At 40.7% G+C, this 13610-nt stretch overlaps 1 protein-coding gene across 3 annotated transcripts in view; it reads left to right on the top strand.

Annotated features, from left to right (window-relative positions):
* The window catches only part of ZBED1 (zinc finger BED-type containing 1), a 217263-nt gene extending 204150 nt beyond the window's left edge, over positions 1–13113 (top strand). For all 3 annotated transcript variants that reach the window (XM_077815330.1, XM_077815320.1, XM_077815309.1), the window contains one exon: positions 12651–13113. In XM_077815330.1, the coding sequence (XP_077671456.1) occupies positions 12651–12848 (198 nt within the window). In that variant the 3' untranslated portion in view covers positions 12849–13113. The remainder of the gene's footprint in view (positions 1–12650) is intronic.
* The last annotated feature ends 497 nt before the right edge of the window (positions 13114–13610 follow it).

Genomic DNA, 13610 nt, shown 5'->3' with positions numbered 1-13610 from the left:
TCCTGGGAGACCCAGAAGAGAGTGATAACTTTAAATGTGTTGTTTGTTTTACAATCAGGGTGGTGATGGAGCTATATGGCAGTGAGTTAACATTTGTGGGCCTTGTGGAAAGACTGGGCTTTCCAGAGGGGTATGAGGGAAGGGAGGGTGGGTGCTTGGCACACTGGGGTAGGAACATTATTCCAGGTATGGGTGAGGGTCAGGTGGCAGCATGGAAGGAGGCATGAAAAGAAAATGAAGGGAGGGGTGAGGATGGCATCTCTGGTGAAACAAAAGAGTGATGGGGGGTTATAAAAAAGAGTGAGCTGAGAAAGAGATGAAAGTTTAGTGTGTGAACTTGTTTGCATGGTATTACAGTAGAGCCCTAATTGAAGCCCCTGGGTTCTGCTGTACAGTACATACTAAATAATAAATGGATGCAGAATTGTGCAGAGACTTGAAGGTGAGGACCAGAATTTTAAGCATGATTCAGTAAGTGCAGGGGAGACAGTGGAGGGATTTGAAGCACAGTGCCAGCTGATTCAGAATCAGAGTTCAAGTCCCTGCATTTATTTTTATGTGTTAAAAACATTTACTGCATCACAACACACAACGATTTTCCTTCATGAATTCAGTTGGAAACTTCCCCAGCAAACAAAGGCTTAATCCAGGACCATCTCTGTTTATACAACGTTAAAATGAGGAAACAGGCTCACTCTTTAGCGTCAGTCACAATAAAAAGTACGCATGGCATAAGAGAGCCAAAGTGAATTATTAAAGGGCAAAGTTCAATATATCCCCCCAATGAAGCACATTATCTCATCACCTGATGAGCTCACAATGTGTGTTTATTGCCCCACATAAACCTCACGGTATCATTTCCCATTCTAAACAAGCACTCTAACCTTTTTGTTAAAGACCCCTACAAATAAAAGCACAACAAAATACTTCCTAGGGCACTTAATACAATGAAAAGGTTAATTCTTACAGCTGTTATTGTGGCCAGTGATAATTCTGGAAACTCGGAAGCGCCTGTTTATTCTGAATGGCACCCTACAGGATGAGGGCAGAAGCTGCTTATGCCCTGAAGGGGTGGAGCAGCAAGGCCTGGGTAAGATAGGTAGGGGAGCTGAGTGAGAACAAAATGAGGAGGAGCTGGTGAGGTACTGAGGAAGCTGGTTGGATTTATGAGAAGATTTTCATCTCAGAAATATTTCTGAAAAATTGTTGCACTCTTGAAGGATTTTGGTGCCAAATGAAATAGGAGGTATTTCTCCCCTTCTTCTCCTTCTATTTTCAGTTTCTTTTCATTTTCCTACCTTGGGGTTTGGCCCTTTGCCATTGCTCTTGTTCTTCTCAATGCCTGAATTAGCTCTGAGCCATTATTGTATATCCTGGGCCTGATAACCCACTCTTTCCCACAGGTTTTCCACAGGACTTGCACATACTGTACCAGCCTCCACATCAGTATACCACTTCAGCTATGACTCCTGTCACTATTCAAAAACAGGACTTCTGAAAAACAACTCTGTGCAGACCACATTTTGTGGAGCACTCTGCGTTTGGGCAGGAAAATTGAAATTGTTCCTCTCCCATGTTCTTGCTCTGCATTTGCTGCTCCCCCATCTGCCTACTAGTCAGTCTTGTGGAGAAGACTGCAGCCTGCCCCAACATGGCAGTACCATTTTTCTCATCCTTAGCACACAGAAGTAGCAAGGAGTGTGTGTGCGGGTGGGCGGAGGGAAGAGAAGGGAGGAAGTACCGCAGAAGAGACTGAGGAAAGCAGCCAAGTAGTGGGAAGAAAAAGTCCTAGGGTAAATGTTTCATTATTCCGGCTTTTAGCTAGTTGATGATTTGGCTGATAATGATTTTGAAATTAATGAACAGTCAGTATTCTATTTTATTTTAATTGATAAGAAAACAAAAACAACTACAATGGTTGCCCTTAAAATGTTACTACCAGTTAGAAACATGCTTCCTATGTTATACACATAAAAGGGAATAAATTGGAGGTTCCGAAAAGAGCTACACAAACGATTGGAAGGCTTGAAAACCTGCTTGTTGTCTGAAGCGTAAGAAGCCAAATCTACTTAGCTTACCAAAAAGAAGGCTAAGACATGACTTGATCACAGTCTGTGAGTACCTAGATGTGCAGAAGATCTCTGATGGTAATGAACTCTTTAATCAAGCAGAAAAAAGGCAGAAAAAGCTCAATTCAGACAAAAAAATAAGGCACAGATTTTTAATAGTGATCGTAATTAACCATTGGAACAACTTACCAAAGGATGTGGTGGATTCTCTATTACTTAAAGCATTTTTGGATGTCTTTCTAAAAGATGCACTGTAGCCCAACCAGTTATGGGATTAATGCAGGAATTGTTGGGTGAAATTCTATAGCTTGCATTGTACAGAAGATCAGACTAGATCGGTGGATCCTTTAGGCCTTAAAATGTATGAATGTATAAATCTATCAATAATGATAGAAATCAGGGGGAAATGAATCAGGTAGAAGAAACTTGCAAAATGTACATCCTTTTCAGTGGCCCAGTGTCACATAGCAAGTTATGCAGCAAGGTCCCCCAATTTGCTAAAATTATTCTAAAAATGCACTACAGGGAGAAAATATACAAACACAAATGTGTTTTATTTATTAGCACTGAAACAAAGGACTACCATTCCTCCAGGCTTTAGGAGCTACCACAGGAGAGGAGACCTTTCAGATTGTGTGGCTAGTTGGAAGAATGAATTTTTTAATAGATTTTATAGAGCAAAGATAACTATTTATGTGGTATCTTTGCAAAACATATACATTATGGTGCCATTAATGTCGCCACAAAATTTCATTACGCATGGGAAGTAGGCTGGCTGAAAAATGTAAAATGAAATATTTTCCCATAATAAAATGTTTTCACTGGAAAAGCTTGATTGTTGGTTGACTTTGCCTTCAAGAAAATCAAAACAAAATGTTTCTGAATTGAAAATTTTCAGAACTTTTCATTCCATGAAAATGTTGATATTTTGACCCTCTGTTCTAATTCAGGATAAAAATATCAAAATACCAGAATTTCCCATGAGATGGAAATTCTGCTTTTCAGTTGGCTCTACATGGGACCTTTGGGTTAACCATGCATTTTTTGCTATGTATAGCATAATGTCACCACTATGTATTTTGGATCTGAGTTAAACATTTTTGAGGTCTCTGCTATAGACTTATATACTCTAATGTGGAATCCTGGCCCCATGTAAGTCCATGGCAAAACTCTCATTGACTTCAGTGGAGCCAGGGACTTCACCCTGGGAGTGACTGAGAAGCATGGCACAATGTAATAAATCTTCTCCCGTGGAAACTCCTTTCTGGAGTGGCACCATATGAATGGAATTAACCAGAGCTGTGATGTATGTGATCAAAAATTCAGACTTTTCTTAAATGTGAGAGCACAGGTAGAGGGAAGACTTCCCATGGTATGCCCATGAAAGAGATGCTCATGTGCCATGGCAACAAGGGGCTTATGACTATCTAGAGAGATTTTTTTTAGTTGACTGACAAGCTGTGCCCTAATTAGCTCCTGTTGCCCCAGACTTGGTAAAGTTCTTGAGCATGTACATAATTTTAAGTACATGAATAGTACCACTGAAGTCAGTGGAACTCCCCATGTGTTTACAGTTATTCATGTACTTTAGTGCTTTGCTGGATTGGGGCCATATAGTGCTTTTCATTCATAGGTCTATTACAATATAATAATATGCCCAAAGACCAGTTAGAGAAGTCCTCACCATGATTCTGCAGTTGAATCTCAAGCTCAGAAATCAAGCAATATAATCCTTCTTCCTCCTTACCCTTCTCCTTCGTCAAAAGACGCAAGGTTAGTCTACACTACAAACTAAAAATCTGCAGCCCTGAGTCTCAGAGCCCAGGTCAATTGACTTGGGCTCACAGGGCTCAGGCTGCAGGGCTAAAAATAGCTATGTAGTTTGCTTATCTTACTGAACACTATCCACACACACACTTTGGGCCTAATTCTTTCTTATCCAAGTGAGATGAATGACTAACTTCAGTGGGACTGGGGTGCCAGGATCAGGTCCTTTACCAGGCACCTCAGAGGATAGTTTATCTGTTTACTCTCTGGGTAGTTAGGACTGAAGGCTTACTCAGTTCCAGTACTGACACCACTAGGTGTTTACTTGGAAATGGTAGTGCTCTTGAAATACCTGGTGCTCTATATCTTTGGAGTATTTAATAAATTACTCTGAATGTTTTTTGTGTTATGCTTTATCAACCTGTGACGGTTGACAAATAGGTTTCCTACACTAATACTATCAAAACATTAGAGTGCTTTGTATGTTCGGAGCATCCTATAGATAATTCATCCTCAAACTACCCTGTAAAGTAAGTGAGAAAGTATCATTATCCAATTTCATAGATGGGGAAACTGAGACAGAAAGGTAAACTGACTTGCCTAAGGCCAGGTCTACGCTACAGATCTATATTGGTATAACTATGTCACTCAGGGGTGTGAAAAATCCACACTCCTGAGCGATGTAGTTATACAAACCTAACCCCTTTGTGTAGACAGTGCTCTGTCAACAGGCGAACGTCTCCCATCAACATATCTACTGCCTCTCAGGGCGGTGGATTAACTACATCTATGGGTGAAGCTCTCCCATTGGTATAGTGGTGTCTTCACTACAGATAGGTCAGTTATAGAGTGATTGCTTTGTGAAAAGTATTTTACATCATTGCGTGTGATGTGAAAAGTCATTGTACATTACACAGGTGTGCATTTAATTAAGAAGAAAATAAATTCCAAATCCACTGGGAAACATTTTTATTAGTTGGGACATTGCTTGTTCTCATAACATCTTGGCTTGGTAATATAGCAATCTGTGTAAGTTAAACACTACTGATTTGCTGTGGTGTATCATTGTGGTTACCCAGAACCTGGCATTCTTTGAAAGAATTCACTGAAGTGGGGATGAACTATAAATTGGCATGAGACTATGCATGGCAGAATTATTAATTAAAAGCTGTCAGGAGGGGTTTGTTGTTTTGATTCCTCTTTTAATTTTGATCCATTCACTCTTTGCTTCATATTTAAATTGGTTTCCCAACAAAGGGAAGGGAATGTAAGTCATTAGATGGAGCAGATGTTCTAGCATTAGAAATCAAAGAGGATCTCTCTCCAAGTAGCTTTGTTGTGTTTACTGAAGGAGGAGCTGTCTTATGTTGTCAGTTATATGACTCCGATAATAACAATGATAGCTGAAAACTCTCGGTAGAATTAAGGCATAGCATGATTAACAGGAATAACAGTATTGCTCTTTAACATAACAAGTCTCTAGTGTGAATACTAAACTATGGTTAAGTATTCTTAGTTAATGATAGATCAGTCTACATTTAGGATTGAGGAGAGGGTTAAAAAAGATCTGTACTTTTTCTCTTATAATTAGGTGCTTGCATGCTATGGTAATGAAAGCCATAGAAATGACTATAAATAAATGAATGACATATTATATTACAAACTCAGAGAAGAAAGACAAGCATGGACTTGATGGCTAAGTTACTGGACTGGGACTCCAGAGAACTGGGTTCTACTCCTATCTTTGATCTGTGACCTAAGCAAATCACTGACTGGCTGTGCTTCTGTTTCCCCTCCCACCTTTGTATGCTTAGATTGTAATCTCTTCTGGGAAAGGACTGGCTCTAACTATACCTTTGTCCAGTACTTAGGACAATGCAGTTCTTGTGGCTGGGGCCTCTAGGCACTATTATAATATGGAGGAATTTGTGTTACTTTTACATATATATTGATTACATTTTCATTGTTAGTGATTCGGTCTGAGATGGTAACAATGAAATAGGGAGACAGGAGTAGTCAGGCTTGATTGTCTTTATTAATAAAGTTGCCTTTATTATTTAAGAGTAGCACATAATAAGAATAGATATACAATACCCAATCCAAAGTTTGCAGCCAATGCCAGCCTGATCCCAGTCCTGTCTGATCCGACCAATAACTCAAACTTGCAATCTTTTATAGATAGGTTGTTGACAAGCCATAACTTCCTTTTTTTACGCATGACAGTTACAGACATCCCCTTTTGTCTGGAACATGTTTGTAAATTTCTAAGCACATATTGCAATATCCAGACTTGACATCCTCATGTGGTTAGTATGTTTTGTGGTTAAAAAAGGAATATTATATTAAACATTAAGCAAATAAACTTTCCATTCTTATTAAACTAAATTTCCCTCTTCATAAAAGTTACACTACTTAATATTATTATTGAAAATTATTCTTAAAACTTCATGGGGGTTTGGTTCACTTACCAGTAGGCCTTTTCTTAGCAATAGGCCCTTTGACTTTATGGTTAACGTTGTTATGTTCAGGGCCGGCTCCAGGCACCAGCTTTCCAAGCAGGTGCTTGGGGCGGCATTCAGAATGGGGCAGCAGTCCGTGTTCTGCGGCAGCAATTCGGCGGCAAAATTGGTAGAGCCGCCCCCGGTTATGTTGAGAGTCATCTGCATCAGGACTTCTCATTGGATGGCCTTGTGTCCCTATGAGGAAAATTGCTAATGAACAGATGTATAATTTTAACCATATTGGCTGCTGTCCAATAAGTTCTATATAGGCTGGGATGCTGCCAAACAGGCCCATGGAGTTGGGAAGATACAGTTTGTCATAGCGAGCAGTTTAAGCTCCTGTTTGACTAGCGCCTAGAACAGATATGGTTGCAAAACATCAACCATGATGGTTCAGTCTATATAGTGTTGTGGAAGGAGCAAACTAATAGAAACGGGCCATGATGAAACAATTCATATACCTTCTAATGGTATCACTATGAAGGGAGACTCATAGTCCAAATAGACACATTCACCATGAGACTATTAGTATTATTTATTATTTGTGTTTCTCTAACACCCTAAAATTCCAATTAGGGTTGAGGCCCCATTGCGCGAGATGCTGTATTAATACATAAGAATATACTTTTCCTTCCCTGAAGAATTTATAATCTAATTTAAATCAAAACATGATAAACAATAAGAGGGAAGAGGGATGGGAGAGGATAAGGTTAATAGTAATAAATTTATACTTCACATAGGCCTGCTATCCTGGGGGCAGTTGGGGAACCATGTTAGCTCCCAGTGTAACTTAGAATAGCCTCAGGGCTGCCCTACCTTATCCCAGTTTATAACACTCTAGAGGCTGTTATTTTGACAGGAATCTCTAGAGTGCAGTATTCTCCAGTCTTCCTCCCTCCAGTCTTCCTCCCTACACTGGGAGGTTAGAAGGATGTGGAGCAGAACTGGCTATGCTGGCTTGATGCCATTCATAGATTCCAAGACCAGAAGGGACCACTGTGATCATTCAGGGCCCAACTACATGATTAGGACATCTTTAAGTCCCCTTTGCACTGCATGCAACCATATGAAATACACGCATTGGTAGTACAAATTGTTGGCTTTGACAGGCTTCCACTCAGTACGTGACTGATCAAATGAGTGCTCATACCTCAGCAAGCTGTAATGCTGTGGTTGCTGAATTTGCTAAATTTGTTGTTCAGAAGACTAGATCCAGCATCAGATCATATGTGTGAGACACAAAACATGTTACTATTCCTGGCCTCAGATAAAAGTTCTATATATTCTAATAAATTCCTGGCCTCAGATAAAAGTTCTATATATTCTAATAAATATACATAGCTCTTTGGTGTCACAGCCAGCATTGCACTATGTTGAAAACATATTTGCCACCATTGCATCATACATCCTTTTAATAGTTTATTTAAATCAATGGGAGTTAGGCACCTTGGCACTTTCAAAACTCCCACTACCTACCTTTTGACATTTTTTGGTCCCTAAATACTTCTGAAAACCTGTTTCTAAGGCCAGAATTTTCAAACATGACCGTTTAAGGTTAGCTTCCTCAATGCATATTTAGGCTCTTAAATGAAAATGTCTTGATTTTTCAGAGGCCCTGAGCACCTATAGATCTCCTACTGATTTCAGTAGGGTTCAGAACAGTGGCCATACTCCTCCTAAGTCAATGTCTGCTCATTTAATAGTTCAGCTTTGTTTCTGTTTTAAGTGACACACCTAGAGTCTGACAGAAGGCTTCAGAAGCTTTCTCAATTTTCTTGTACTAGAATTTCCACGAAAAAGCTGGCAGTAGGTATCAATTATCCAAGTTAAAACATGTGTCTTTCTTGCTGAGCCTTCCATACTTCAATTTTTTTCTTTGAAACTGGATTCACAATTTGTTCAACCCAGTACTGCATCTTTTACTATATATTAATATTAATATCTCTGATTCCAGAATAAATTGTCCTCCGCCACAGCATTGTCCTGGAAAGAGCAGCACTTTTCAGCTCTGTCTCCTCTGTTTCTAATTGTCTTTCTTTTTAAAAAGTGAAATGTAAACCATTTTAATATTGCATGAACCTATTAAAGTCCTCACTTTGCTCAGGGTTAGCAGTTCAAGTAGTCTGAAATCAATTTGGTGGTGCTGGCTAAGTCTTTATGGAGAACACTATAGTATAGTTGATGAAACATCTCCAGATCTTTCTTGGCCCCTAATTGAGGCAGAGCAAAGAGAAGGGTAGAAATAGAGGAATAGTGGATTAGAGGAGAGAAAATGGGAGGAGGGAGAGAGGGATGCATGGAAGAGAAGGGTAGAATAAGGCTTTTTAAGTCAAGGATGAAGTCTCTGGTCTTGAAAGCTGTATCACAGATTCTTGTCCTGTCTATTTGTGGTATCTGACATTTTGTACTGACCATAGATGTTGTCATTGTTATGAACCCAGCTATTTACTCAGTGACCACTGTACATGTAATTATGGCTACATAATAGTATCCATTCAAATTTTCAAATGAGTGTTTTCAATCACTCATAAAACATACTTGCTTTTAAACCATGCATAGTATTTTAAAAGGTACACTCACCGGAGGTCCCTTCTCCGCCTGCTGGGTCCAGGAGGCAGCCTTGGGTGGGTTCGGGGGGTACTGGCTCCAGGTCCATGGTGAGAAACTGTTCCTGGCTGTCGGGAAAACCGGTTTCTCCGCTTGCTTGCTGTGAGCTAGCTACAACTTCATCATCATCATCTTTCTCGTCCCCAAAACCTGCTTCTGTGTTGCCTGCATCTCCATTGAAGGAGTCAAACAACACGGCTGGGGTAGTGGTGGCTGAACCGCCTAAAACGGCATGCAGCTCATCATAGAAGCGGCATGTTTGGGGCTCTGACCTGGAGCGGCCGTTCACCTCTCTGGTTTTCTGGTAGGCTTGCCTCAGCTCCTTAAGTTTCACGCGGCAATGCTTCGGGTCCCTGTTATGGCCTCTGTGCTTCATGCCCTGGGAGATTTTGACAAATGTTTTGGCATTTCAAAAACTGGTACGGAGTTCTGATAGCACGGATTCCTCTCTCCATACAGCGATCAGATCCCGTACCTCCTGTTCGGTCCATGCTGGAGCTCTTTTGCAATTCTGGGACTCCATCATGGTCACCTCTGATGATGAGCTCTGCATGGTCACCTTTGCTGATGAGCTCTGGCCAGCGTGGCAAGCTGCAGGTGACTATGCAAACAGGAAATTGAAATTCAAAAGCTTGCAGGCCTTTTCCTGTCTACCTGGCCAGTGCATCTGAGTTGAGAGTGCTGTCCAGAGCGGTCACAATAGAGCCCTCTGGGATAGGTCCCAGAGGCCAATACCGTCTAATTGCGTCCATAGTACCCCAAATTCGACCTGGCAAGGCCGATTTAAGTGCTAATCCACTTGTCAGGGGTGGAGTAAGGAAATCGATTTTAAGAGCCCTTTAAACCGAAAAAAGGGCTTCATCATGTGGACGGGTGCAGGTTTACATCAATTTAACGCTGCTAAATTTGACCTAAACTCCTAGTGTAGACCAGGGCTGAGACTTGTGTGTCCCAAAGAGCTGTTGAATTCAGTAACACAGTGTCCAATGAACCATCACATGAGTAATAGGCTTACTGTATCACTAGATTTATAATTAAAATACAGACAATACCTTAAGACTCAATGCTTTCCTTCTGACAGATATAATATATTAATAAAATATTAATGATTACTTCTAATTGCTATCCTTCTGCTATTAAGAAATTTAATTTGTTGCTGTTAGTGATGATGATTTATTATTTATCCAAGGTTCGAAAATTTAATTGAGATACAAGCCTCCTTTACAAGGCAGTCCTGGTTAAGAATTAAGCCCTTATTTGGCAAAGAATTATGTACATGCTTAACTTAAAGCAGTGTAAATAGTATCTTTGAAGCCAGTGGAACTACGCCCAGTATGTAAAGTTCAGCATGCACATTAATCTTTGCAATATCAGGGCCATATTTGGTTTTACTGTTCCCAATGTCTTCCCAGTGTAGAGTGGTTTTTATTGAAAAATCAACATTTACCATTACTGTACTTGCCTGGGCCAGATTTTTTTACTCATGTTGAGTAATATCTTACCCTGTGAATAGTCTCTTTGTTATATGATTACCATAATATTTCACTATGCTATCTTTGGACTAGGAAATCATAGAATCATAGCATATCAGGGTTGGAAGGGACCTCAGGAGGTCATCTAGTCCAACCCCCTGCTCAAAGCAGGACCAATCCCCAATTAAATCATCCCAGCCAGGGCTTTGTCAAGCCTGACCTTAAAAACTTCTAAGGAAGGAGATTCTACCACCTCCCTAGGTAACGCATTCCAGTGTTTCACCACCCTCCTAGTGAAAAAGTTTTTCCTAATATCCAACCTAAACCTCCCCCACTGCAACTTGAGACCATTACTCCTTGTCCTGTCCTCTTCTACCACTGAGAATAATCTAGAACCATCCTCTCTGGAACCACCTCTCAGGTGGTTGAAAGCAGCTATCAAATCCTCCCTCATTCTTCTCTTCCGCAGACTAAACAATCCCAGTTCCCTCAGCCTCTCCTCATAAGTCATGTGTTCCAGACCCCTAATCATTTTTGTTGCCCTTCGCTGGACTCTCTCCAATTTATCCACATCCTTCTTGTAGTGTGGGGCCCAAAACTGGACACAGTACTCCAGATGAGGCCTCACCAATGTCGAATAGAGGGGGATGATCACGTCCCTCGATCTGCTCGCTATGCCCCTACTTACACATCCCAAAATGCCATTGGCCTTGGCAACAAGGGCACACTGCTGACTCATATCCAGCTTCTCGTCCACTGTCACCCCTAGGTCCTTTTCCGCAGAACTGCTGCCTAGCCATTCGGTCCTTAGTCTGTAGCTGTGCATTGGGTTCTTCCGTCCTAAGTGCAGGACCCTGCACTTATCCTTATTGAACCTCATCAGATTTCTTTTGGCCCAATCCTCCAATTTGTCTAGGTCCCTCTGTATTCTATCCCTGCCCTCCAGCGTATTTACCACTCCTCCCAGTTTAGTATCATCCGCAAATTTGCTGAGAGTGCAATCCACACCATCCTCCAGATCATTTATGAAGATATTGAACAAAACCGGCCCCAGGACCGACCCCTGGGGCACTCCACTTGACACCGGCTGCCAACTAGACATGGAGCCATTGATCACTACCCGTTGAGCCCGACAATCTAGCCAACTTTCTATCCACCTTATAGTCCATTCATCCAGCCTATACTTCTTTAACTTGCTGACAAGAATACTGTGGGAGACAGTGTCAAAAGCTTTGCTAAAGTCAAGAAACAATACATCCACTGCTTTCCCTTCATCCACAGAACCAGTAATCTCATCATAGAAGGCGATTAGATTAGTCAGGCATGACCTTCCCTTGGTGAATCCATGCTGACTGTTCCTGATCACTTTCCTCTCATGTAAGTGCTTCAGGATTGATTCTTTGAGGACCTGCTCCATGATTTTTCTGGGGACTGAGGTGAGGCTGACTGGCCTGTAGTTCCCAGGATCCTCCTTCTTCCCTTTTTTAAAGATTGGCACCACATTAGCCTTTTTCCAGTCATCCGGGACTTCCCCCTTCCCTCAAGATGAAAGGTGTTTCATGAAATAAGGTATTAATTTGATTTAAACATTTGTTTCATGCCAAATGTTACAAAGCTTCTTCCATTTTATTTTTTGACAGCAGCGAACTCTGATAATTATGTTCTATGCAAAATATAGTATTCTGGTTTACCTTTCCTGGTTGGATTAAACAGCAGAATTTTCATTTGCTGTCATAGTTGTCATGGTCTTTTGCTCATGCCACATTATTAAAAAGTGTGCTTTATACACACAGACTACACCTTCATCTGCTTAGAGCAGATTAAAAAACATTATCCTTATAAAATGAATAATTACACTAGCGATTTTAATATTTTTGTTTGCTTTTAGAAATGAATTAACTACCTCCCTAAGAAACAAACTTCTTATTGGATTATTGCTGGAAAGGATGGGCCTGGACTAAAATCCTGTCTCTGAATATCTCAAAGTTTTCCATGTGCATGTGAGAGTTTTGTGGCTTGAAGCTGTCTCTAAATAGAATGTTAATAAAATGCTATACTGGGCTGTCTGGATATGTGGCCTTTTTCCTCCCCTTCCTCATCAGAGTGTGAATAAAACCACAAAGCTGGGTACAGGACAAAGGAAGCTCTTTGATATTGGTAGTGTATAGTGATTAAAACAATGTCTTTATGTATATGCACCTGTCTCATTTAGCTTTGTTTTCTACTGTCTGCAGACTCCAGAGGAAGGAGCCTCCACATCCATCTATGCAGCTGTCTCACCAGAGCTGGAAGGAGTTGGTGGCATCTATCTTTACAATGAGCAAAGGACAAAATCTACTGATGTATCATATGATGAGGAGCTGCAGCGAAGGCTCTGGACTGAAAGCTGCAAGATGACTAGGATTTCTGATGTAGGTAGCAGAGATCTCTAAAAGTAGCCACTTCCAACGGGGTGAATGAAATGTGTCCAACAAGCATCCTTACCTGACTTCTTGCAGCATGAACCAGCATCCTGGAATTCACAGTTCAATCCCAAAGGCAAATGTGAACAGTGCTGCTTTTCACTTGAACCCATAGTCTGCTAGGGAGTCAAGGGGAAATATTCCCACAGAAATGTGTATAGGGTGGTTTTAAATCTAACCATCAGTTTTGTAATCATGATGTTTCGGTCTGTGATTAAAAAAGTCTTTAACCTTGTGCAGAATTGTGTTTTTCCCTTTTTATGTAACAAGAGGAGCCTGTCCCTTGTGGGACTGTTATGTCTTAAAACCAGCTCTGCAAATCTTGCAAATATAACTTAATCCACTTTTTATCAGTTCTGGAAATTTAGGGTTTCTTTCCTTAAACTTCTTAAATCCTGCCTACACTTTATAATAAGCAACAGATTATTATAATTCATTCTTTTGTCCTTCATGATAATCACACTGTATCCATCACAGGAACTACAGTATAGTACAACACCCTTTACCCAGATGTTTCAGCAGAAACCAGATGCATTTAAAGAAAAGGACTTTAAGATAGGAGGGTGGGTTGGAAGGCTTAGAAAAATTGTTGAAAAACTGGAGAGGGTTCAGAGAAGAGCCACAAGAATACTTAAAGGATTAGACAATATGCCTTACAGTGATAGACTCAAGAGACACAAAGGAAATTAGGCACCTAAGCCCCAGACTGAGGAACCGAAGTCCCAGTTTTAG

Source organism: Eretmochelys imbricata, chromosome 1 (assembly GCF_965152235.1).
Source record: "Eretmochelys imbricata isolate rEreImb1 chromosome 1, rEreImb1.hap1, whole genome shotgun sequence".
Taxonomy (NCBI): domain Eukaryota; kingdom Metazoa; phylum Chordata; order Testudines; family Cheloniidae; genus Eretmochelys; species Eretmochelys imbricata.
This window is presented reverse-complemented; position numbering and strand designations above follow the sequence as displayed.